This window comes from Danio aesculapii, chromosome 5, assembly GCF_903798145.1.
Source record: "Danio aesculapii chromosome 5, fDanAes4.1, whole genome shotgun sequence".
NCBI lineage: Eukaryota > Metazoa > Chordata > Actinopteri > Cypriniformes > Danionidae > Danio > Danio aesculapii.
The window spans coordinates 4,170,227-4,197,878 of NC_079439.1; the positions used below are offsets into that span (position 1 = coordinate 4,170,227).

The window sequence follows — 27,652 nt, forward strand, 5'->3', positions numbered from 1 at the left end:
GTCTCTTGGCCTCTTTGATATATTGGAGGTTTTTGTGATCTGTGATCACCTGGAACGGATGTTTGGCTCCCTCCAACCAGTGACGCCACTCCTCCAAGGCTAGCTTGATTGCTAGCAGCTCCCTGTCTCCTATGCTGTAATTCTGCTCCGCCGGGCTCAACTTCCGAGAGAAATAGGCACAGGGATGCAGTCGGGGCGGTGTATCATGATGTTGAGATAATACTGCCCCGACGCCGGTGGTGGATGCGTCCACTTCCACCACGAAAGGAAGATTTGGGTCAGGATGAGTCAGGAGTGGGGCCCTTGTGAACTCCTTCTTAAGAAGGCGGAAGGCTGCGGCTGCTTCTTTGGTCCACTCCAGTCCTTTGGGTTTACCCTTGAGGAGATTAGTGAGAGGTGATGTAATCCTGCTGTAGTCCTTGATAAACCGTCTATAAAAGTTAGCAAACCCAAGAAACCTCTGGAGCTCCTTAATGGAAGTGGGTTCTGACCAGGATAGAACAGCCTCAATTTTCTTCCCATCCATACGTATACCGGTTTGATCAATGATGTATCCCAAGAAATGAATCGACTTCTGGTGGAATGAGCATTTCTCCGCTTTGAGGTAGAGGTGATGTTCTCTCAATGTGTGTAGGACCTCCGCAACGTGTTGGCGATGTTCGGCCTCACTCCGGGAGTAAATGAGGATGTCATCTATGTACACTATTACAAAGTGGTGAAGAAACTCCCGGAGGACTTCATGAATGAAGTTTTGGAATACGGAGGGGGCGTTGACCAGACCGTAAGGCATGACCTCATATTCATAGTGGCCAGTAGGGGTCACGAATGCTGTCTTCCATTGGTCCCCCTCACGTATTCTTATCAGATTATACGCGCTGCGGAGGTCCAATTTAGTGAAGACTTTAGCTTCTCGGAGCTGTTCCAAAGCGGCTGGTACCAGAGGAAGGGGATATCGGTATTTTACTGTACCGTTATTTAGGACCCTGTAGTCGATGCATGGACGCAGCCCTCCGTCCTTCTTGGCCACAAAGAAGAAGCTTGAGGCGGCTGGTGATTTTGAGTGACGTATGTACCCCTGACTCAGAGCCTCCCTTATGTAATCTTCCATTGCCTGATTCTCTGGAAGCGAGAGCGGGTAGATCCTACCTCTTGGCAACTGGGCATCTGGAACTAGGTCGATCGCGCAGTCCCATGGCCGATGCGGCGGTAGCTGGGAAGCTCTCTTGGGGCAGAAGACATCATGAAAGGAGCTGTACTCCTTAGGAATGTGGATAGACTGCTTCTCAGGAGGGCTCTCGACCGATGTTGCAAACAAAGAAATGGGGTTCCGACCTTGAAGAGGGAGATGTGGAAAACAGGTAGGTGTACATCCAGATCCCCATTTCTTTATCTCTCCTGTGCCCCAAGAGATGATGGGATCGTGCTTCACCAGCCACGGGCGCCCTAGAATGATGTCCATATTTGCACCCTCCAGAACCAGAAATTGAATCCTCTCTTGATGTAACAGCCCCACTTGAAGAAGGATGTCTTCGCATTGTCGATGGATACGGGTCGAAGATCGAGTGCACTGGGTTATCGGTTGTATCTGGTATATATGCGAGGACGCCTCAGTACGGAGGTGGAGTTGACGACAGAGGGATTGGGAGATGAAGTTCCCTGCTGACCCGGAGTCGATGAGGGCTGTGACAAGGAGAGAAATAGAGGCAGTAGTTATTTGTACGGTGGTAGTAAGTGGTTTACATTGTTCAATATTCGTACTGAATACACTCACTGAAGTCCGAATGGGACGAAGGGGACACTCCATACGGGTGTGTCCACTGACACCGCAGTATAGACACAGACCCCGGGTCAGCCTCCTCTGTCGTTCCGCTGATGTCAGTCTTCCAGACTCTATTATCATGGGTTCTGGTTCTGGAGAGGCTGTTGACTCAGGCGATTGGAGGAGTGCAGACGAGGGGGTGATGGTGTCCTGTTGATAGGAACGGAGACGATCGGAACATCGGAGAGAATGTTGGATGAATCTCTCCAGACCCATTGTATCATCTAATGTGGCCAGCTGGATTCGGAGAGTGGGTTCCAAGCCGAGCCGGTACGTGGTCAACAACGATCTCTCATTCCATCCACTTGCAGCTGCTAGAGTGCGAAACCGGAGAGCATATTCCTGTGTAGATCGAGTACCTTGCTTTAGATGATACAGCTGCTCTCCAGCGGCTACTTCCCCATCAGAACGTCCAAACACCTCTTTGAAATACTCCGTGAAGGTAGTGATGGAATTCATGACCGGCCCGGCTTGGTTCCAGATCGTCTCAGCCCATTTAAGTGCAGGTCCAGAGAGTAGTGATACGATGTAGGCGATCTTTGACTTATCTGTGGGATATAGAGAAGGTTGCATTTCGAATATGAGGGAACATTGTAACAGAAAACCATTGCACTCCCCCGCTCCGCCTGAGTAGGGCGCTGGTCGGGCCATGGGACTGGAAGGAAGGGCCGAAGAAGAAACTGTGGAGGCGGAAGTGCTCGGTGCTGGTGGTGCGTTGGAAAGTGGAGCTGGTGGCTGTAGAATCCGCTTCAACTGGTCCACCAGCTCTTGAAAGTGATCGAGGGTGCTCATGTTGTCGTCGTTAAAGGTCCGGGCTTCTGTTATGAAGCGGACAGGAGACAGAGGTAAGGAAACGTTAGGGTGTTTATTGAATGACAACAAGGAGCACATGAAGGATAGCCAGGAGGATCAGGAATGATGTTGGGGTCTTTTCCTCCGTGGCTGGGTAACAGGAATACACGAGGATGGACAGCACACACCAGATACAGCTGACAGAGGATGACACAGACTTGGAAGGACTGGAAGACAGGACGATTCGGGAGGACCAGGAAGACTAGGAGGAATACAAAGAGAACAGGTAAGTAAATCGTTTGTTTAGCTGAGGATGACTACGCTGAGTGGTCGCTCAGTTGTCCGCTTTCGTCGAGACGAGCCCGGACAATGAGCGACTGGAGTGCTGTGCTTTTATCTGGTGCTCGTGAATGTGATGCAGCTGTGTGCTCATTAGAAGTCAGGTGATGGTGATCTTCGTGAGTGGGGGTCGTGAGAGCCTGACCAATCCATGACAGGAGACACAATTTTCCCACTGAGGAGACACACAAACAATAATGGAATCGATATTATACTCAATTTTGTGTGTACAGTTGAAGTCAAAATTGAACTGGCTTGAAATGCTCACACAGTAACCAAATGCAAATGATAAATGTCGAGTAACTTCATGATTAAACTTCGCATTTTTCAACTGTGGCTATTGGTCAAATATAATCCTGACTCCACATTGCAAATCCTACGATGTGACTTTTGCGGATGTGGGCATTGCGATTTCAATGCTAAAACGATATATTATGCAGCCTTAAGTTGCACAATAAACTTGAAATAGTAAATAAAAATAACCCAAATGCACAGAGCGTGCAATAAACTCAATAAAAGACGTATCGGTGTTGATGATATTGCAGAACAATGGTGAAATCTTCCCCTTTCACCCTTCTGGCTCCATATAAACATCCATTTTAAACTGTGTCTGCAGTCAAAATATTTTCATCAGTCTAATGCGGCGACACATTTACTGACGGCTCTAGTGCACTTAACCTCTAAAAACAGGAGACAAGTGAACTAAGAAAGCGGTGTTCACTTGGTTGCTAAGAGTCTGCTGAGACTGATTGCTACAATGTGGGAAATGGCTTGAAATGACAGCAAACCCTGCCTGATAAACAACACTGATAGGACGTCAACAGGATAAAATATCTGCTGTCTCAATGTGGTCTTGCTAGGATACACTTAAGTGTAGTTAAACAACAAGTGCACAACAGAGGGAAAAGAGTTAATACAAACATGTGTTGTTTTGGAATATATTTCATGTTAAAGTATTTATTAAGTGAGTTTTCTAAATAATTTAACAATGCATTCACATGTTGGCTGAGTCCAGTGAAACGCACATAAACTAATATACAATATAAATGCACAAATAAATACTTTTCATTAGTTATAATTAGTTTAATAAGATTTTTTTCGCTCATAAACCCCTTACCCAAGAAATCCTGCTCTAAATTAAAAAGAGAACAGTAGAAATGTTGATTTTAGTATTATTATTATTATTTAACACACTGAAATTAAGTGATAGTGTACATTTCATATTTTAGGTTTATCTGTATTTCTTTTCATTTGTATAATTCATTTAAAAATAATTACTGCTATCAAAAGACTAATCGTGATCAATCAAATTCAAAATAAAAGCTTACATTTATATACAGGGTGCGAATTATACATTGCCGATCGGAGAGGGTCAACTCTTTCGGTTATGTTAGTTGTAAAACAACCTTTCAGTGAATCAAATGTGTGCATTTATTTAAATTACATCTAATTTATTAATAAGTTTTCAGTGTTTTGCAGGAAGTTTTTTAGAGTTTTTAATCACACAAAAAAATCTACTTCAGCAAGCAAATAAACAAATAATTAAATAAATAACTTGTATGTAAACTTCTGGAAAAAAAAGTGAATGTACACGTGAGTCTTGAGTGATCGAAGGAGCGCTGTTTGATGTTTAAAACTATTTGAATGTAAATTTACTTAAAACTTAAAGTTAAATTTTATTTTAAAAACTACAAGTAAACAATTTGCAAAAAAAATTAAAATGCAGATTTATGAAAAATATCTAAAAGGCTAACTTCTATGTTTTATTTTACAATAATATATTTAATATTTTATCACATGGAAAAAAATCTGAATAAGCAAATAATTAATAAAATAATTTGAATATAAATCCCTGGGCAAAAAGTGAACATACACGCAAGACTAGAGTGATTGGAAGACAAAAATAACTTGCATATTATTAATAATAATAATAATAATAATAACAACAACAACAACAAAAATAATGCATAGGATAATTTATTTCATTAAAAAAATTTTATGTAGATTTATGAAAAATATCTAAAAGGCTAACTTCTATATTTTATTTTACAATAATATATTTAATATTTTATCACATGGAAAAAAATCTGAATAAGCAAATAAATAATAAAATAATTTGAATATAAATTCCTGGGCAAAAAGTGAACGTACACGCAAGACTAGAGTGATTGGAAGACAAAAATAACTTGCATATTATTATTAATAATAATAATAATAATAATAATAATAATAATAATAATAATAATAATAATAATAATAACAACAACAACAACAATAACAACAAAAATAATGCATAGGATAATTTATTTCATGAAAAAATAAATGTAGATTAATGAAAAATATCTAAAAGACTAACTTCTATATTTATTTTAATATATTTAATATTTTTATAACATGGCCAAAAAAAATCTAAATAAAAACTTTAAAAAAAAAGTCTACTTCAGCAAGCAAATAAACAAATAATTAAATAAATTACTTGTATGTAAACTTCTGGAAAAAAGTGAATGTACACGTGAGTCTTGAGTGATCGAAGGAGCGCTGTTAGGGTTAGAGGTTGATCAATATAGTGCCAACAATAAACACTAAAGGTGCCAGAGAACGTTCACACTGTGTTTTTATGGCACAATATCTATATCTCACCGTCCAATAACAACAGTCATAATGTTATTGTCATATATGGCGATACGAGCAGATGTTTTTGATAGCCTAGAAAAGCTGACATGATTTCTCGTCTCAGCTGACGTCAGGTTATAGATTACTGTTGCTGACTCGATGCCAAACGCATACTGTGGTTACATCACAATATATTTACAACAGCTAATGTGTACACTGCAAAACACATACAGCTGAAGTCAAAATTATTCACCCTCCTGTAGTGTTTCCTCTGTGTTTTTCCCAACGGATGTTTAACAGATTCAGGAAATTTTCACAGTATTTCCTACAATATTTTTTCTTCTGGAGAAAGTCTTGTTTGTTTTATTTCAGCTAGAATAAAAGCAATTTTTAGGTTTTTTAAACCATTTTACGGTTAATATTATTAGACCCCTTAAGCAATATTTTTTCCCTATTATATTATTTCTCGGTCACCTGAGCGCCAAAATTTATTCCACAATAAAGCAAAAAACAGACATCTTTGGAAAGTTTCTTTGCGAAGGGGAAAAGACAAAGGACCCACAAACTGCCAAGGAATTGATCCGCAACCCATTTGTAGCGGCTTTCCAATTGCCGCTATTGTTGGTAGAGTGAGCAAGTTTTTAACGCGTAAAGTCAGAGTCCGTAGACAAAATAGATGCAAATAAAAACGTCTTTATTTTCCAATCAACAGATTTACTTCATCACTTTTCCTTAATCTATATGCACACTTCTCACGTTGAGTTACCGTCAAAAACTGTGTGCTTTCTACCAACGCCCTCTCTTCCTCCATGCAGTGAAGCCACAGTTATATAGTCTGGTACTGACACCTTGTGGCCAATCCCCAATTTACAATGTATGGCTCCTACACCACTTGTCAACAAATCAGGCGAATCCAGCATGTCTGTGCAAGAAGATCAACTGCTGGAGATCGCTAATGACTGTGACCTTAAGGGCTGTTCACACATCGCGTCTTTTCTGCGTGCAAGTCATAAGTCATTCTAGAGAGCCATAATGGCAGCAACGCACACAAGCGGTGCGACGAGAACTGATCGATCAGCTTGGAATACACACATTTCGGTAGACTAATCACATCAGACAAACACAGAACACCAAACACTGCAGTGCTTTTCATTTTCTTCGTAAATAAGACTTGTATCAGAGCTGCAGCAATGTTTTGTCAGCTTGTCATCCTTTGAGAAAATGGTTGATGGTCGTCTAGCAATCTACGTAGGTAGCAGTTCGTTCCGCGGTGATAAAAAGGTTGGGAACCACCGGTATATATGATCAATAAGTCATGACAGACTATGGAGATTGTGCTCTTTTCAAAAGAGTACGGAGCTAAAATGCCCCTGCATTAGCATAGTAGCAGATTCAAAACAGGACTAAGGTTATCTCTGTGAAAAACTGAAAATGTGAAGTGTTTGAGAATGTGTCAGTCTATGGAGACTCATTTGGGCTTCATCTAAAACTCCACATTTATAATCCTCTCAGTCTATGCTGACATTATCTTCAGCAACACTCTAATTCAGGGGTCTCAAACTGCCAGCCAGCCATTTACGGCCCGCCCTTTATTTTTGCGAATATTCAAGGGTATTTTATTTATTATCAGTTTGTATTTTGTTGTACAAACTAGGGTTGATCGATTTGGCATGGTACGATGTCTAATATGAAACATTGTGATGGACGATGAAATCGTCGTCATAGGCGGCGGTGAATTAATTATTCATGAATCATGAATAATTAATTAATTCATAACACATTAATTATTTGTAGCCTACCGTTTCAACTACCTGACCCGCGTGGTCTTTGTTTTACCCATAACCAAATCATAAACAAATAAACATAGGTTACACACAAATGACCACCAGTCAATCACTTTTTCTGCAGGACTCTGGCATGAATAGGCAGAGTGATCTGTGTTGTTATAATGGCGTCCACAAACTTGGTTGTTAAAAAAGGTGCACAACCAACAGGAACCAACCAACAGTATCTGAGGTTTTCACTAAAATTACTATGTACAACAGTGTAAGCGAAAGACTGAAGCAGTGTACTGACCCGCTGACTGCCTGGACCAGCTGTCTCGGGCGCATAACAGGGTGTGTGTGTGTGTGTGTAGTCACTTGATGTGCGTTTTCAGCGGTAGTGTGGACGGAGGGCTGTTCAGAAAAGCTAGGTGAAACGCCAGTGTGGATGTGGATCGTTTTCATTCTAAAATGCCATTTAAACACTAAAATCTATGTCGGCGCAATAGCCTAGAGGTTAGCACAGGGATGGGCAAACTCAATCCTGGAGGGCCGGTGTCCTGCATATTTTTGCACCAACCCTAATCAAACACACCTGCTTGTAGCTTTCTAGTGATCTTTAAGACACTAATTAGGGTGTTCAGGTGTGTTTGATTAGTGTTGGAGAAAAACTCTGCAGGGACACCGGCCCTCGAGGATTGAGTTTGCCCATGCCTGGGTTAGCACATCGACATATGGTGCAGTAGCACGTCAGAGCGTCCCGAGTTCGAATCCCGACTCGAAGACATTTCCCTACCTCTCTCCCTCTCTCCCTCTCTCTCCCTCTCTCTCTCTCTCTCTCTCCCTCTCTCCAACTTTGCTTCCTGTCTAAATACTGTCCTATCCAATAAAGGCCAAAAATAAATCTTTAAAAGAAAAAGAAAACTAAGACCTATTAGTGTAAACAGGACCTCAGTGAGTATATTTCGCAAGCGGATTTGCGATGGGGGCGAGCGGAGGATTGCGATACCAGCTCAGCATCATGGTGTCTACCGGTCATTGTCTATCGGCCCAACCCTAGTACAAACACTACTTCTTGGCTTAAACGTTATGCTGGTGGTGTAAGAAATATGATAATTTTGCTATTATTTGATTCAAATAGTCTTATTTAATAGATTTTCATCATTTGCTCATTAAGATTTGCGTTAAAACTATGTACATTAGTAAAATTGTACTGCTAATTGAATTGAATTGTTAAAGTAAATGTGAATATGTATATACTTTTCCCCTCTTGTTGTAGTTTTACAAAAAAAGAAAGATATTGAGAAGACTGATTGCCAATAAAGTCGCTTAAGTTACCCAGACTCTGCTGTTCTTACGCTATTGGGACAAAACAATTGGCTAGGACAGAATAATAATTATTTTACCTTTTATTTGTAGTTCTTTGCAATTTAAACTCCCCCTTCAATATGTACAACAAGAAAGAAAAAGCTAGAGTTTTGACTGCATATACTCAGTGGAAGAATGACTGAGTGTGTGTCTAACGCTCGGCCATTCACACAGCAACCACAGATATATTTCAGCAGCTGATGTGTGACACGATAAACGTGCTGATTTGCATTATCACTGGTGACAGGTAATGCTTGAAATATAAACATCATGTCTGTTGTCCTAAGATGCATCAATTATGTCAGGTCTCCACTTTTTTTGTGCTTGAATGTTAAAACGGCCCTCCTATGAATTGTCAGTCACTGACATGGCCCACCGCCAATTTCAGTTTGAGACGCCTGCTCTAATGTCTAATGGACAGATGGCTGCTTCTCACTCAGGGCTGTTTATGCTAATGAGGGAGAGATGGTCACTAGTGGGCGGGGCTTTCCGACTCTGATGACACGTACAGAGGGAGAATGTCAATCAAAGTGTTTCTGCAGACTGTTTTGATCAAATCTGATCATAACAAATACAATTAATACGTTTTACCATTAGATGTTGGCTATATTCACACACTGCTGCCACACATCTGTGTTTAAACCCTTTATAAAAGTGAGTTTTGCATAATAGGTCCCCTTTAAAACACTAGTTTATACAATCAATAAACACTGATCAGAGGTGAGATGATTTTTTTCTACATGTTGCAATGTTAAATTAATAAAATCTGTGCGTGTTAAGTGGCATGCATTACTCTATCCGTGTTATTCTGTAACTCTCACCTCATTTGTCTTCCAACTCTTATCAAAGTCCAGATGCTTTTTTTAAACTCAGTCAAGGATTTCACAGCTGTTTCGAAAGCAGGGCTGAATGTAGGAGAGTTCAGGCTTTCTCACACCCACCCTCAGTTTACTAACTTGCATTACATTTAAACATTTTTTTTTTTTTAATCACATAAGATTTCATTTTTAATGCTGACATTTTACTTTGATGCGCACTTTTTTCAATTTACTCATTGTTATATCATCCATTTATAATTATAATTTTCAGAATTAAAGTTATTATACAGCATCAATTGAATGCTTTAAATTGAAATAGATGCATATTTAAAGGGCACCTATGGTGAAAAATCTACTTTTCAAGCTGTTTGGACAGACAAATGTGCATGTGTGGTGTATAGAGCGTCATATTGGGGTGATATAAGCACACCCAGTGCTTTTTTTTTTCAATTTAACAACATAAAAAACGGTGGACCAATTGGAGCTGTTTTCAAACCGACCGCAACTTTACGTAGGAGAGCGGTCCCCCCGCCCACCAATATTGATTGACAGGCGCGTCATCATATCCTCAGTTTGTTAATTCACGTCCGCCATTTTCAGCGTGAGTCGAAGCGATATCACTAAAGGAACACGCTAGCTCTATTTTTAGATGCAAGGCTCATTGGGCTCAACACAAGATCAATATTCTCCACATTATCGCTCTAATCGGAATTATTGGTTGTATCTTTAGGTAGGTTTGCAAACATGTGTACTTCTCATTGAGTCTACCTTATACTTCAGCCGTTTGCATTTCTCGCGATCACAGAAGCTCCCTGTGATCTTAACTAGCATGCGTTTTAGAATTCTAAACATCGGTTTCTATCAGGGTACACTCAAGTCGACGGCTGGGCGCCGCGGACCGCTGCAGAAACCTATGTTTAGAATTCAAAAATGCGTGGCGCGACGATTCGGGACACTTCATGTATCTGCCGCACTACAGAGAGTGTCTGGTGTGCCGTGTAGCAGCTTCGAGCGGCGCCTCCGGTGCCTCAGTCAAAGTTAATTCAGTGTGGGAAGCCGAAACTAATCTACATGTGAAGCAACACACCCCTAAATCAGCTAAGTGTGGACACGCCCCCAACATGACACTTTTTAACACATTATAATAAAACAATCTGAATTGTGTTTTGAACTGAACCTAAACTGGCACACTCAGAAGAACCATAATATTAATATTAAATCAGAAAAAAGAGGTCAACTATGTGCCCTTTAAAGACCAACACTGAAATAAAAGCATGCATATAAATGCGATAAATGCTAAAATAAAAATTTTAAATTAAATTAAAAACATTTCCCGACTACCTTTACTCAAATGTTTTTGTTATTTTAGATTTTCAGAAACAATGCAAGAGGTGCAAGTTCAACTTTATTCATTCATTTTACATTAACAACTTTTACATTTAAAAATAATCACAGTTAATTGCTTCCCAAATAAAAGTTTGTTTTGACATATGATGTGTGTGAGTGTGTGTGTGTGTGTGTGTGTGTGTGTGTAATGTACTATAAATATTTATTACGTATTTGTGATATTCATACATAAAAACAAAACTATGTACAATTGTTTTTGTGCATAGACATTTACATTTATATATAATTTGTATATTGATTAATTGATTTTCCTTTCGGCTTAGTCCCTTTATTAATCTGGGGTCACCACAGTGGAATGAACCGCCAACTTATCCAGCATATGTTTTACGCAGCGCATGCCCTTTCAGCCGCAACCCATCACTGGGAAACACCCACACACACTCATTCACCACATACACTACGGACAATTTAGCTTACCCAATTCACCTGTATAGCGTGTTTTGTTTTTTTTGGACTTGTGGGGGAAACCAGAGCACCTGGAGGACACCCACGCGAACATGGGGAGGATGTGCAAACTCCACACAGAAATGCCAACTGACCCAGCCGAGGCTCGAACCAGCGACCTTTTTGCTGTGAGGCGATTGGGCTACCTACTGTGCCACCTATAATTTGATAATATACATGTATTTGATATCTAAATATAAATAAATATTTACTCAAATACATCATACATGTGTGTATTTATATAGATAATAATATACACAATACACACATACACTATGCATACACTTTTTTGGATGCGTATATCTTATAGGTTACCACAGATTACCACAGAAATCTGAAGTTCAACTTCACCGAAGGATAACTGCAGCAAAATTAAGTACAAAATGGCACTATAATTACATTTAAACAGTTCAACAGCAGCAAGATCAGCAGTAAATACAAGTATTAATGAAGTAAAAAGAAGGAAAAATGGCAATATAGAGGAGTATGCATGCAGTAAGCAGCAGTTGAGCGACATACTGTAATGTATGTTTACTGCACTTGTACTACACTGGTTGCAAGTTAAGCTGTATGAATTATTTAACCTGTAACAATGTAGTTGTACTGCAGCAGTTCTTTGGCTATATTCCTGTAGCTCACAAGAAAAGGTTTTATAGTAAATACTATATTTAAAACCATACAATAGTAAAGTGTATTATACTGTATGGTATTTAAAACTCTTTGTTACTGAAAGATGCAGCATGCTGTAGCGTTAACTATAGTGAACTGTAAACGTGTCTTAAATAGACATTACAGTTAAATAAATGTAATACAATAAATAATTTTAATTAATTCACTGAGGCTAATTTACTATAGTATGGATCAAAAACACAATAGTATTTGACATAAATTATTATTTATAATATTTAAAGTTGCACCTACATTCTTTGTATAGACTACTGAAAACCTGAATTTTTACACAGGTTACCAGAAAGATACTGCGGTAACAGTTTTGTAAACATTGCAGTGATATGCAAGTTAAACGTATAACTGCCTCATAGTGCAGTAAACAATAACGTCTGGCAATTTTACACTCTAAATGTGTCTAAAGCAGACATTACAGTTAAGTAAATGTAATAAAATCAAAATTTATATCATTTATAATCATTTATAATATTTAAAGTTGTACCTACATTCTTGCTTTGTATAGACTACTGAAAAACTGAATTTTTACACAGGTTAACAAAGATATTGCGGTAACAGTTATGTAAACATTGCAGTGACGCCTAAGTTGAACATACAGAGTAACTGCCTCATAGAGAAGTAAACAATGTGTGGCGATTGTGCACTCTATATGTGTCTTAAGTAGACATTAGAGGTAAATAAATGTAATATATATAACATTTGATTTAATTTATGTAGGTTATGGATCAAAAACACACTAGTATTTGACAAATTATTATTTATAATATTTAAAGTTGCACCTACATTCTTTGTATAGACTACTGAAAACCTGAAGTTTTACACAGGTTAACAGAAAGATATTGCGGTAACAGTTATGTAAACATTGGAGTGACGCCTAAGTTGAAAATACAGAGTCTGCCTTATAGTGAAGTAAACAATGTGTGGCGATTGTGCACTCTAAATGTGTCTTAAGTAGACATTAGAGGTAAATAAATGTAATATAATTAACATTTTAATTAATTCACGTAGGTTATGGATCAAAAACACACTAGTATTTGACATAAATTATTATTTATAATATTTAAAGTTGTACCTACATTTTTACTTTGTATAGACTACTGAAAACCTGAATTTTTACACAGGTTAACAGAAAGATAATGCGGTAACAGTTATGTAAACATTGCAGTGACGTGTAAGTTGAACATATAGAGTAACTGCCTCATAGTGAAGTAAACAATGTGTGGCGATTGTGCACTCTATATGTGTCTTAAGTAGACATTAGAGGTAAATAAATGTAATATAATTAACATTTTAATTAATTCACGTAGGTTATGGATCAAAAAGACACTAGTCATAAGACATAAATTATCATTTATAATATTTAAAGTTGTACCTACATTCTTACTTTGTATAGACTACTGAAAACCTGAATTTTTACACAAGTTAACAGAAAGATATTGCGGTAACAGTTATGTAAACATTGCAGTGACGCATAAGTTGAACATATAGATTCTGCCTCATAGTAAAGTAAACAACGTGTGGCGATTGTGCACTCTAAATGTGTCTTAAGTAGACATTAGAGGTAAATAAATGTAATATATATAACATTTGAATTAATTTATGTAGGTTATGGATCAAAAACACACTAGTATTTGACAAATTATTATTTATAATATTTAAAGTTGCACCTACATCCTTTGTATAGACTACTGAAAACCTGAATTTTTACACAGGTTAACAGAAAGATATTGCGGTAACAGTTATGTAAACATTGCAGTGACGCCTAAGTTGAAAATACAGTCTGCCTCATAGTGAAGTAAACAACGTGTGGCGATTGTGCACTCTAAATGTGTCTTAAGTAGACATTAGAGGTAAATAAATGTAATATAATTAACATTTTAATTAATTTACGTAGGTTATGGATCAAAAACACACTAGTCATAAGACATAAATTATTATTTATAATATTTAAAGTTGTACCTACATTCTTGCTTTGTATAGATTACTAAAAAACTGAAGTTTTACACAGGTTAACAGAAAGATAATGCGGTAACAGTTATGTAAACATTGCAGGTGTAAGTTGAACATATAGAGTAACTGCCTCATAGCAAAGTAAACAACGTGTTGCGATTGTGCACTCTATATGTGTCTTAAGTAGATATTAGAGGTAAATAAATGTAATATAATTAACATTTTAATTAATTTATGTAGGTTATGGATCAAAAACACAATAGTATTTGACATAAATTATTATTTATAATATGTAAAGTTGCACCAACATTCTTGCTTTGTATAGATTACTGAAAAACTGAAGTTTAACACAGGTTAACAGAAAGATATTGCGGTAACAGTTATGTAAACATTGCAGGTGTAAGTTGAACATATAGAGTAACTGCTTCATAGTAATTGACTCATAGTGATGTAAACAATACCGTGTGGAGACTTTAAACTCTAAATGTACTTAAGTAGACACTAAAATGTAATAAAATGAACATTTTTACCTGTACGCTAGAGTCATGCACTCAAACAGGCGGGTGAGAGTCGGGTCAATGCTCAACCGTCTGGAGCTCAACGGACCGAAGCTGTAGGTCTGGCAGGCCGGCTTATTAGCAGTGTCGAAATCATAATTATCATAATAATTATAAAGAGCTGCGCTTCTCCTCCGGACTGAGTCGCTGTGCGGTGAAGAAACCATGAAGTGTCCGCTGTGGATCACCTGAGTCCGACGGACGGAACCGTAACCCGTTCCCGCGTCCACACTGGGTAGCTGATCATCCGGATCCGAATCCGACTCCGAATCAGGTCCGATCTGGTTCGGTTCTGCGGTTTCTGAATACTCTGCTTTTGCCATCGCAACTGAAGTAGTGTTATTCACTATTCACAAACTGCTCAAATAGTGTTCACTGAGAGAAACGCTCCATCTGAAGGGGGAGCAGCGCTCACTACAGGTCAAAGTTCAAGTTTTCTTATTATATAAATATTTTTGTTATTAAACCTTCAGATAACAAACAGGCATTCTCGTGTTCATTTTTAAACATATTTAAATATTATAACCAAGCAGAATACACTGTTAAAATATCCATAAATTAGCAGTTTTGTGATTCATGTTTTTATTTATTTTTTCCCATTTATTTATGCTTTTGAATTGCATTATATGGAGGACGAAACCTGCAAAAACAATGAATAAATAAATAAATGAATGTATATGTAAATCTACAAATTCCTGCATAAATAAAACAATAAATACGCAAATAAATAAATGAATGTATATATAAATCTACAAAATTCCTGCATAAATAAAACAATAAATAAATACGCAAGTAAATAAATAAATGTATATATAAATCTACAAAATTCCTGCATAAATAAAGCAATAAATAAATACGCAAGTAAATAAATAAATGTATATATAAATCTACAAAATTCCTGCATAAATAAAGCAATAAATAAATACGCAAGTAAATAAATAAATGTGTATATAAATCTACAAATTCCTGCATAAATACAACAATAAATAAATACGCAAATAAATAAATAAATGAATATATATATCTACAAATTCCTGCATAAATACAACAATAAATAAATAAATATGCAAATAAATAAATAAATGTATATATAAATCTACAAATTCCTGCATAAATACAACAATAAATAAATACACAAGTAAATAAATAAATGAATATATAAATCTACAAATTCTTGCATAAATACAACAATAAATAAATACGCAAATAAATAAATAAATGTATATATAAACCTACAAATTCCTGCATTAATAAAACAATAAATAAATAAATACGCAAATAAATGTATATATAAATCTACAAATTCCTGCATAAATACAACAATAAATAAATAAATACGCAAATAATAAATAAATGTATATATAAATCTACAAATTCCTGCATAAATACAACAATAAATAAATAAATACGCAAATAAATAAATAAATGTATATATAAATCTACAAATTCCCTCATAAATACAACAATAAATAAATAAATACGCAAATAAATGAATAAATGAATATATAAATCTACAAATTCCTGCATAAATACAACAATAAATAAATAAATACGCAAATAAATGAATAAATGTATATATAAATCTACAAATTCCTGCATAAATACAACAATAAATAAATAAATACGCAAATAAATAAATAAATGTATATATAAATCTACAAATTCCTGCATAAATACAACAATAAATAAATAAATACGCAAATAAATAAATAAATGTATATATAAATCTACAAATTTCTGCATAAATACAACAATAAATAAATAAATATGCAAATAAATAAATAAATGTATATATAAATCTACAAATTCCTGCATAAATACAACAATAAATAAATAAATATGCAAATAATGAATAAATGAATATATAAACCTACAAATTCCTGCATAATTAAATATATAGATAATTAATAGTGCGGTGTGAAAGGGGTGAAAATCTAGCATTTTCTTATTCCTCCAACTTTCATGTAATTTATTTAATTATTTACCTTCCCGCACTATTTGTATATTTATTTGTGCAGAAATTTGTGTTTTTTATATATATTTATATATTTAATTATCTATTTGTATATTTATTGTGTTTTTTTATATATTTATATATTTAATTATCTATTTGTATATTTATTTATTGTTTTATTTATGCAGGAATTTGTGGATTTATTAATTAATTATTTTATTTATTTATTGTTTTTGCAGGTTTCATCCTCCATAGCATTATGGGAGCTTGATCTTTCTTCCAACAACTTTTAGCGTATAAAAAGTGTCTTTCATTAACATTTTTAATTGTTTAAAGAGCTATATTGTCTGGGTTGGTGTTGAATATTACGCTACAGAAAACTTGTAATAAAATGCAGCACATTTTATGTTATTATACAGACTTATTTCTCTAGATATTATCTATTAAACATTATATTATTTTGATAAAAGTCTCTTTGCTAAACTGTAAAGTTGAATTTTCAACATCAAAAGTCGACACAGCAGAGATCAACATCCCATAATGCAATCCACAACCTTAAATAAAAGGAAAGCACTTGTGAACAACAAAATATGGAAACTATTAATTAACAGATATTGTTTACAGTGTAAAATAAATAAACAGCACAAAAATAATAACAAAATAAAATGAATAAAACATCGAATAATACTATAATAACACAAATTAAACTGCATTCAGAGGGGGAAGAGTGAAAAAATAATTAAAAGTAATAAAATATTCATAAAATATAAAAAAAAACTCAAAACCAAAATATTTACATGTATTTTTTATATAATTTCATTCATTTTCCTTTGGCTTAGTCCCCTTATTCATAAGGTGTCACCACAGTGGAATGAACCGTCAACTATTCCACCATATGTTGTACGCAGCGGATGCCCTTCCAGCCGCAACCCAGTACTGAGAAACTCCCATACACTCTCATAAACACTACACTAAGGACAATTTAGTTTATTCAATTCACCTACAGCGCATGTGTTTGGACTGTGGGGGAAACCGGAGCACCCGGAAGAAACTCATACCAATAAATAACATGCAAACTCCACACAGAAATGCCAACTGACCCAGTCGGGACTCAATCCAGCGACCTTCTTGCTGTGCGCGACAGTGCTAACCACTGAGCAGCACAGCAGCTAATCTGGTGTTATTCGCTCTTCACAAACTGCTCACTGAGAAATGCTGCAAGCTGAGTGCGCGCCGCTGCAGGTCAAAGGTCAAGCCTGATAAAGTGATCAAAACTCACTGATTAAAAGCTGAGCGGTTTCAGACTTCACCTGTAAATGATGTAAGAGTTGATCTCTGTCCTGGCTATTGATTTGCTGTGACATCATGCTAGTGCTAATATTGGCAGCTATTTCTGGTAAGAGTCTATTTGGTCGGTAAATGTGGCCTAGTTAGGCTGCCATTGCATTTAACCCTGACTTTATTTGTGAGTATTTATGTCATACACGTTGGAATAGATCAGCATATTGCAGGGTTAATAAAAGTTTAGAGCATAGGAAATATTAAGAATGATAATATTTTTGTTAGAGCAACACAGTGGCTCAGTGGTTAGCACTGTCGCCTTATAGCAAGCAGGTTGTTTCCCCCACAGTCCAAATACATGTGGTACAGGTGAATTGGGTTGGCTAAATTATCCATAGTGTATGAGTGTGAATGAATGTGTATGGATGTTGCAGCTGGAAGGGCATCCACTGCGTAAAACATGTGCTGGATAAGTTAGCGGTTCATCCTGCTGTGGCGACCCCGGATTAATTATGGGACTAAGCCGAAAAGAAAATAACAGAAACTAGCTAATTTAAAACGAGCATTTACTGTATCTGACTGAAATAACCTATTACACTTGCTCGAAGAGATAACGGACTACAAATCCCATGACCGTTAAAACAGCTTCCGGAAATGCAGCGCGTCAGCGGAAGAATATAAATGGCTGATTAGCGACCCGTCGATGGCTTTAAGTTTATGTTCTTAAGTCTTGAGCTCTGCTTAGACTGTTGTTTTCTTGTTAGTTGAATTATGGACGCGGTACAGAGACACAGATCCATGTATAAAGGCACGACTCCACCATGGAAAGAAACATACCGGAAGGTAAATGTCATGTTTACTATTGCGGTGGTAGAGAAGCTCTTAAAAACTGTCAACAAAGGTGTTATTAGGGAAAGATACTAGTTATATTTTCCCCACAGAACATGATGAATGTAAATAGGACACTGCGTTTCTACAGTCTATGTATTTATGTCATTAAATTGTTATTTTCGTCATGGTTCTCGTTTAATTCATCTTAAAAATTTGATGAAGTGTTATTTTTTTTACCATAACAATAAATCATGAATAATTTAACAAGTCAAAACTTGTATAATAATCTAACAAAATATCTACTCAGAAACTTTAAGGTTAAAAAACAAACAAGTAGGCACTGAGTGGTTGAAATCCTATATATATATATATATATATATATATATATATATATATATATATATATATATATATATATATATATATATTCCATGTGAAGTGTGTTTTGCAAACAAGACCAGCTGTATGTATGAATGAATGAATGTTAATTAGTGTTATAAGAGAAAGAAACATGATCTTTTCCCCCTACAGAACATGATGAATGTAAAAAGCACACTGCATTGCTACTGTTTGTGTTATTATCATTGTATTGTTATTTTAATGTCTTTTCCAGTAACGACAATGGTCATGTTTCTCGTTTATTCATCTTAAAAATTCGAAGAAGTGTTATATTTTTACCGTACCATAACAATAAATCATGAATGGTCTAAACCTGTACAATAATCTAACAAAACACCCTCCACAGAAACTTTAAGGTATACTTTAAGGTAATATATACCCTTATATATACTTTAGGTAATATATACTTTATATATTTATTTTTTTTATTAGTTTAGGCACTTTTATCCAATATGACATACAAATGAGGATATTAGAAGCACTTCAACTCACCAGATAGAAGTACATAAATGTGTTGTAAAATGGTTGGGGACTTTAAAGAGGGGGGCTGCGTTTGCAATCAGACAGTTTTTCTGTAATGTTCCCTTTTTGGTGACCGTTATACTGTACAACTTTGAGAGTAATAAACGCTTGGATTAAGTTAGGTGTGTCTTCGTTCATTCGCCGGCTGCAATTGAAGAGAAGGGAGTTAACCCCTAAATAAATGTTCTTAGGCCCTGGAGCAGTAAATGAGTCTCCACTGCTATTTCTAAACATTCTCCGGGACAGAGCAGGAAAGGTTAACAAATGCCTAAAGTCTGAGTTGGTTTAGCTGCGTTTTTATTTATATTCATTCATTCATTTTCTTTTCGGCTTAGTCCCTTTATTAATCCGGAGTCGCCACAGCGGAATGAACCGCCAACTTATCCAGCACGTTTTTACACAGCGGATGCCCTTCCAGCCACAACCCATCCCTGGGAAACACCCATACACACACTCATACACTGCGGACAATTTAGCCTACCCAATTCACCTGTACCGCGTGTCTTTGGACTGTGGGGGAAACCAGAGTGTATATCTCTCTCTCTCTCTTTCTCTCTCTCTCTCTTTCACTCTCTCTCTAAAACAAACAGGTAAAACAAAAGGAATAACAACTGAGTGCTATTGATAGTCAGTTAAGTGTGAGGTTAATCGTTGTATATATTTATTTTACTTCGAGTATAAATCAAATAATTTATGCAAGCAAAACGTTTAAACTATTCTTTACACACAAAGTGATATAAACTCATTTAAAACGAACAGTGACATTGAAACAAACTGCTGTAAATGATACACATAGAGTTGTTGATCTTTTTATTTATACATTTATCTTAAAATTAATATACTTTTTTTTATTTTTTTTTTATTAATGTCGCGATCAACTTTAACCATAATAAATGCATCCAGAACTCACAGTGCCCAGCGTCTTTCATTCTTTCTTTCTGTCTGTCTGTGTGTCTCTAGCGCTGTGTGGAGCGTCTGAAGAACAGTCGCTCTCGGCTGCTGGAGAAGTTCAGACAGATGAGTGACGTCTCTGGAAACTGCAAGCGTTCTCTGCTGGTGCAGGAGGTGATGGAGGAGGAGTGGAGCGCTTTACAGTCCAGCCACAGCCTGCCCTCACTTTGGGACGGAAACCCCATCCCAGATGTGTGTATTGCGCTGTCTTCAACTGGTTCTGATGCACAATATATGTTGGGGATGAAGTACATCCAGCAGGTTGTTATTGCAGAATAAAGCCTGACAGGTTTATCAGCAGCCCGATGCAAAGCGGAGCACTGTTAAATAAGACTGAGGAGTTTATGGACGCTTTTAACAAGACCGTTACGACTCGTTGAACGAAATATTTAGATTTTTTTTTTAAAGTGTATATAAAGTTGAAGTCAGCTTTATTAGCCTTTTAATTTTTTTCCTTTCTTAAATATTTCCCAAATGATGTTTAACAGATTCAGGAAATTTTCACAGTATGTCTGATAATATTTTTTCTTCTGGAGAAAGTCTTATTTGTTTTATTTCGGCTAGAATAAAAGCAGTTTTAAATCTTTTATGAACCATTTTAAGGTCAATATTATTAGCCCCTTTAAGCTATATATTTTTTAATAGTCTACAGAACAAACCATCATTATATAATAACCTGCCTAATTACCCTAACCTGCCTAGTTAACCTAATTAACCTAGTTAAGCCTTTAAATGTCACTTTAAGCTGTATAGAAGTGTCTTAAAAATATCTAGTCTAATATTATTTACTGTCATCATGGCAAAGATAAAAGAAATCAGTTATTAGAGATGAGTTATTAACTATTATGAAGAAAAATCTCTCTGTTCAACAGAAATTGGGGACAAAAATAAACGGGGCTAATAATTCTGACTTCAACTGTGTATATTTATGTATGTATTATATAATGTTTCCATTAAGTTACCAAAAAAAAAATGACCACTTGTGCGAGGTGTTTGTAATGCAGTGTCTATGGACAGGACAGTAAATCTGATGTTATTCTCTCTTCTGGCTGCCGTTATCAGACTTATAACACCATCGTGGAGTGTTTCTTTTATTATTATTTCAGTAAATGGGATTGTGTAAAAAAAAATAAATAAAAAAAAAGATTTGTTGTCCTGTTCACTGCGCTCTGAGTTACCAACTATGATAACTTCTGCTATTGAGAAAACCGCAAATGTGAAAAGGCTCTGTTCTGTGAAAACAACTGTCCTGGAAGTTGCCCCCCATGCTTATTACATGGCTACCTGCCACAAATCATAACAATTAGACATAATTACAGAACAATTAGACACAACCCTATTGAAAAAAAAAACCCAAAAGGCTATATTCTCAACAAATGGCAAACATAATGGGATCAGTGCGCAGAAAATAATAAACTTTTTGAAATTAAGCCAGAAATAGGAAGAAAATCTAATTTATTTTTTAAGTCAAGACATGATGAAATTGTTTATAGAAGATGCCGTATTGGACACACGAGACTCACACGTGAACATTTACTCAAAGGAGAAGAACCCCCAAAATGTCTATATTGCAACAGAAATCAAACTGTAAAACACATTATTGTGGATGCCCCATTTTTAATGTGTTTAGACAACAATTTTTATCTGGAGAGACTTTAAATGAAATATTTTTAAATGTGAATACTTCTAAAATTGTACTTTTTTTTTTATTTTATTTTTTTTTTATTTTATTATTATTATTTTTTAATCAAAAGTAAACCTTAAATTTTTTAACTTATAAAAAATTCTTGTATATTATTATTATTATTATTACTATTATTATTATTATTATTATTATTATTATTATTATTACTATTATTACTATTATTACTACTACTATTATTTATATGTTTTACCTTGTTTGTTATTTATTGCTGTTGATGACTTTTAATTGTAAGAATATTTTTATAATTATAGAAAAGTGGTATTTATAAATTTAAAAAATGTGGTAAACTTGATGACTTGATGACAGCCATAGAAGCTGAAATGGCAATAAAATTAATCTCTCTCGAACTCGGGGGGGATGGGAACCAGCATATGCTGATAAACTATGTCTTGATGCTGGTCCTGACAAGGAAGATCAACATTGAAACCAACAAGAGCGTTTCATTCAAAGTTCTCTACAAACATTTATTTTCAGTGTGATATTTTTTTTTGGTTTAGATGTATTAAAAGATTTGAGATGTACAGTATGATGGATGTACATCAGAGCACATGAAAACAGTGTAAAGTTTGGTTGAATGAAGCCTCTGTCCTTGTGTTTTAACTGCTCAGGTTTACACACAACAGCAAGAGTTTGACGAACTTTCAGCATTTGAGGAAATTCAGCAGGAGCTTATTGCACAAGGTTGGCCTTTTCTCATTATTGCAGATTGTTTACAAAATAAAGAGAGTTTACAAGCTGTCATGATGGTTAAAAAGTGTACAGATTGTGTGTAATATTAAAGGAGACCTATTTTGACATGATGTAAGGTAAGTCTCTGATGTCTCTAGAGCAGTGTTTCCCTACCCTGTTCCTGGAGGCACACCAACAGTACATATTTTGGATGTCTCCATTATCTGACCCATTCATTTCAGGTGTTGGAGTCTCTTCTGATGTTATGATAAGTTGATTCAGGTGTGTTTGATGAGGGAGAGGTTGAAAATGTGGACTGTTGGTGTGCCTTCAGGAACAGGGTTGGGAAACACTGCTCTAGAGAGTGTGTGTGAAGTTTCAGCTCAAAATATCACACCTATAATGTTCTCTAACTCTCTGAAACGGACCCTTTTAGGCTTTAATCCTCTTTGCAGCGTTTTGGTGACTGTCCCTTTAAATTTAAATGAGATTGTGCTCTTTTTCAAAAGAGGGCGGAGCTATGGTGAGTCAGATTCAAAAACTAGACTAACATTCTATGCTAATGAGAGAGAGATGGTCACTAGTGGGCGGGGCTTTCCCCTCTGACACGTACAAAGGGAGAATGTCAAAAAAAAAAAATACAACGAATACATTTTTAATACAAGTAGCTGGTTATATTCACACACTGCTGACTCAACTGTTTATTCTACTTTATATAAGTGAGTTTTGCATAATAGGTCTTCTTTAATATTAATGTTTGTGTCTCTCCATCAGAGCTCGCAATTCTAGAGGAGTATAATAACAGCATGCGGTATGAAGAGCAGTATTTAGATTCAGTGTTGGAGGGAATGGATCAAGGTGGACAGATCATCTGCCCTATATGTCATGCGTAAGTCTCATTATCAGCAAAACCAACCTTTTTTTCTTTTATACAGTAGGTAGAGTTGTAGACCATTGTTCTAATATTTCCCAAGTGATGTTTAACAGAGCAAGGACACATTTCTCAGTATTTCCTGTTATATTTTTCCTCTGGAGAAAGTCTTCTTTTAGTTTGGCTGGAATTAATGCTGGGCTGATAAACAATATTATATTGAATCCTGATCAAATTGAAGCCAATAACAATAAGCGCAGGACTTCTTTTACTCTGTATTGATCTAAGAGCCAATCACACTGCAGAAATGTGCAACAATGGGAATCTGAAAGTGTGTTAATATTAGAGATGTACCAATTATTCGGCTGCTGAGAGTGTTTAATGGACCCTCTAATTTTTGTGGCTTCAGTTATTGATGAGATGCTCTTAATTTTGAAAGCATTAACAACTTCTATCGAAATGTTTATCGTTCAATATAGAACATGATAATCGAGATTGCATTTTTGCCGTATCGCCCAGCCCCAGCTGGAATAAAAGTAAACAAATGTAAAAACTGCAGTATTATTAGCATTTTGAATATTTATTTTTTATTATTATTATTTTGGATTTAAATAAAAATGTAATTTGATGATAATTTCACAGCTCATAATCTAAATGTATTTTTTTTTTTTCTTTCTGCAGGAATAATCTGACCGTCAACAGTCATTTTACAATGTGTTCATGTGGCCTTTATGTCAACACTATTGTAAGTATACTCTACAAGATGTGGTAAAGATTGCAGTGCGTTTTAAAATGAAATACCAGCTGTAAAACAACTTAAATCATTTAACGTTGACTTAAATCTGCATTGAATCTAAGATGGTACTTTCTTATAACAGTTTATTTGTTCAAATGTTTTTATTTACAAAAGTTGTGATCTTTAAGCGTACCATTTTAATCTCCTCTTAATACTTTCAACATATTTCAGTGTGTTACTTGCCATTTCTTTGTGAAAATAGTGAAACCTAACACATAATCCTACATGGTTGTTTTCAGCATGCTTGCATATCTCATTTATATGAATATTTAGTACAGTACATTTGTTTGTTAATGAAGTGAAATTTAGTTAATATTCTATTATTAATGAACGATTTATTAACCAGAAATACGCAATAGAGCTTAAATTTCATTATTATTTTAATTTAATTAGATTGGTCTGGATGAAGTGCAATATAGTGAATATTTTCTTATTAATGGACTATTAATTAACCAGAGCATGTTACTGTTTAAGCATTGGACTTGGGGGAAAAAAAAACGCAATAGAGCTTAAATTTCATTATTATTTTAATTTAATTAGATTAGTCTGGATGTATGGAAGGTAAATCCTGCCGATTTTAAATAAATCATTAATAATCATATATTATATATATATTATATAATAATCATTAATAAACATTGGAAATTAAAATGAAAAGCAAATTAATTTCATTATAAAACACTGTTGGCTAAATATCTGCCACAATTGAAATGAAATGAAATGATTTAATTCTCATTTTTACTGTGACCACACATCATCCCTGTCAAATAGATAATTAAAATGAAGTTGCCGATTTAATATTTAATTTTCACTGCATTTCTGCATCAAGACTGCCAATATTAAAAAATAGTCAAACTGAAAAATAAAATGCAAACACAATTTTTACAAAGCTTCTTAACGTTCACGCTATAATAGTGACCCAATTCAAACTAAAATGTAAAATGAAGCTTTCCTTTTATTGACACTTCTTAATTTCAGGTTTCATTTTTCCATTTCATTTTCAACGTCAACCTGTATGCAAAGCCTATGCTAATCAGTGGGAGGGGTGGTGTATTCAAGTGTTTTCATTGGCCGAGGGCAGAAGCACGGGTTTGATGGATGAGACAGCCCGAGTTACTAATGTAACAGAAGTAAAATGGTAAAAACTGTCATATCCTGAGTGAAAGTAAATAATGAGGAGGCTCATCTCTCATTCTCGCGCTGCAGATGCTCTGTTTAACTGTTTTATTGCTAGTGAAGTGGTCAGTTTTTCTATTTTTTTCCGTATTTTTCAGTCCTTCAAATATCTAAAGTTGATTCAGACATGGCTTTAATGCGTGCGCTTTGCACTTTGAAGCTTTAGGGCTCTATTTTGACGATCCATGCGGAATTTTGTTATCATTTTAATTTAATTAGATTAGTCTGGATGTGAATTGCAGTATGGTTAATATTGTTAACTTATTAATTCAAGTGTTACTGCGAATGCAATAGACCTGGATTAGTACACGGTAACCCAGACTCGTCACTCTGAATCTCTTCATTTGAATTCTCTCCACAGGGTAGAAACGTCACATTGGAGGTTTTGCAGAATCTTCTAGAAAGACGAGTGAATGAGCACATGGAGGACTGTCTTCACAACCCCAGCTTCTCCATGGCCTTTAACACCGACCAATCAACAAACCTCATGATCAGCTGCAAGGTTGTTATAGCAGCCATTCATTTACTCATTCATTATCAACTCTAAACTCTTTCACTCAGCTTAACGGCACGTTTTCATCCACTCTGTGCTGATTTTGACTCTTAATTTGGCCATAACTTGGTCAGCAAATTGAATGATTTTTGTTGACATCTTATTCTGACACATATTTTGGGAAAATGCTTTGAAATTTGTCAAATTCAACAATACACTGGGTAAATGTACTCCCTTTGGTTATGTTGGGGGCTGTTTTTGCCCCATTGACTTCCATTATAATCACATGTTTTGATTGCAAAACTATGACAGCATATAACCATGTATTCCTGATTGTTGCTGGTTTTTCCCTGTAGGGAAGAGGTCAAATGTGCAATATTTACTGTTGATCATCAGTTACGGTGCAAAAGACAATATGTTTCTGGCTTTTATATGGACTTATACAGAGAGAGTATAGTGTGTGTGTTTGAGATATTTGTGCACTTGATATGTCTGAAAATCTAAATAAGCCCCTCAGCTCTCAGAACATAGTAAATGTATTTCTGCACACACACTATAATCTGCTGTTTTACTCCACTAAGCTCCATATAAAAGACGGAAACTGTTTTGCACAGGCCTATCTAAAGGGTTAATACTGCCACCTGATGATCAATAGTAACCAGCAACAATCAGGAATGCATGATTATAAGCTGTCATGGCTTTGCAATCAAAACATGTGATTTATAATGGAAGTCAATGGGGCAAAAACAGCCCCCAACATAACCAAAGGGGAGTCAATTTGAACATTAACAGGGTTAATGTTTCTCGTGTGTTTGTTGCAGGTGTGTGATTACCTGTCTGTGGTCGTGTGAGCGGTTCATCCACAATGAAGAGTCTGATGGGTGGCTTTTAAATGTTCTGAATATTTCTGTGAAATAAAGGATTATTTTTAAACTATTATGTGATTTCACTGTTTTTGTTTAGCTGACAATCACACAGTGCTCAGAAATGGGTCCGTTATTTAAATCTTAACGGGACAGTTCACCCAAAAATGAGTCTCAGTTTACCCTTGTTGTAGAAAAAAGATATATCTTGAAGAAAGATGTAAACTATTTTTCTAAAAGTATTTTCATTTGGCTCAGGGGTCGCCACAGTGGAATGAACCACCAACTATTCCAGCATGTTTTGCCCAGCGGATGCCATTTCAGCCAAAACCCAGTACTGGGGAAATACACTTTCACACACTCATACACTACGGCCAATTTAGTTCATTAATTCCCCTATAGCGCATGTGTTTGGACTGTGAGGGGAAACCGGAGCACCCGGAGGGAAACCCACGCCAACAAGGGGAGAACATGCAAACTCCACACAGAAGTGCCAACTGACTCAGCTGGGACTCGAACCAGCAACTTTCTTGCTGTGAGGCGACAGTGCTAACCACTGAGCCACCGTGCCACCTGTATATGTATTT

The 27,652-nt window shown here is 35.7% G+C and overlaps 2 protein-coding genes across 2 annotated transcripts in view; one reads left to right on the forward strand and one right to left on the reverse strand.

Annotated features, from left to right (window-relative positions):
- The window catches only part of LOC130228796 (carbohydrate-responsive element-binding protein), a 111,503-nt gene extending 96,595 nt beyond the window's left edge, over positions 1–14,908 (reverse strand). The window contains exons 1-2 of the mRNA XM_056457240.1: positions 14,528–14,908; positions 3,107–3,125 (exon numbers count right to left, since the gene is read on the reverse strand). Of these exons, the coding sequence (XP_056313215.1) occupies positions 3,107–3,125; positions 14,528–14,877 (369 nt within the window). The 5' untranslated portion in view covers positions 14,878–14,908. The remainder of the gene's footprint in view (positions 1–3,106; positions 3,126–14,527) is intronic.
- A 3,542-nt stretch (positions 14,909–18,450) lies between these two features.
- rpain (RPA interacting protein) lies at positions 18,451–27,139 on the forward strand. The gene is made up of 7 exons (XM_056456819.1): positions 18,451–18,632; positions 20,502–20,684; positions 22,806–22,878; positions 23,641–23,755; positions 24,419–24,482; positions 26,071–26,211; positions 27,024–27,139. Exons 1-7 carry the CDS (start codon positions 18,561–18,563, stop codon positions 27,051–27,053), a joined length of 678 nt encoding a protein of 225 aa, XP_056312794.1. The 5' UTR covers positions 18,451–18,560; the 3' UTR covers positions 27,054–27,139.
- The last annotated feature ends 513 nt before the right edge of the window (positions 27,140–27,652 follow it).

Bases quoted from the DNA above. Each gene is read 5' to 3' on its own strand.
- rpain (XM_056456819.1), top strand. From the start codon at position 18,561: ATGGACGCGGTACAGAGACACAGATCCATGTATAAAGGCACGACTCCA. The intron at 18,633-20,501 runs GTAAATGTCATG...GTGTGTCTCTAG, and splicing joins GGAAAGAAACATACCGGAAG to CGCTGTGTGGAGCGTCTGAA. The intron at 20,685-22,805 runs GTGTGTATTGCG...TTAACTGCTCAG, and splicing joins ACGGAAACCCCATCCCAGAT to GTTTACACACAACAGCAAGA.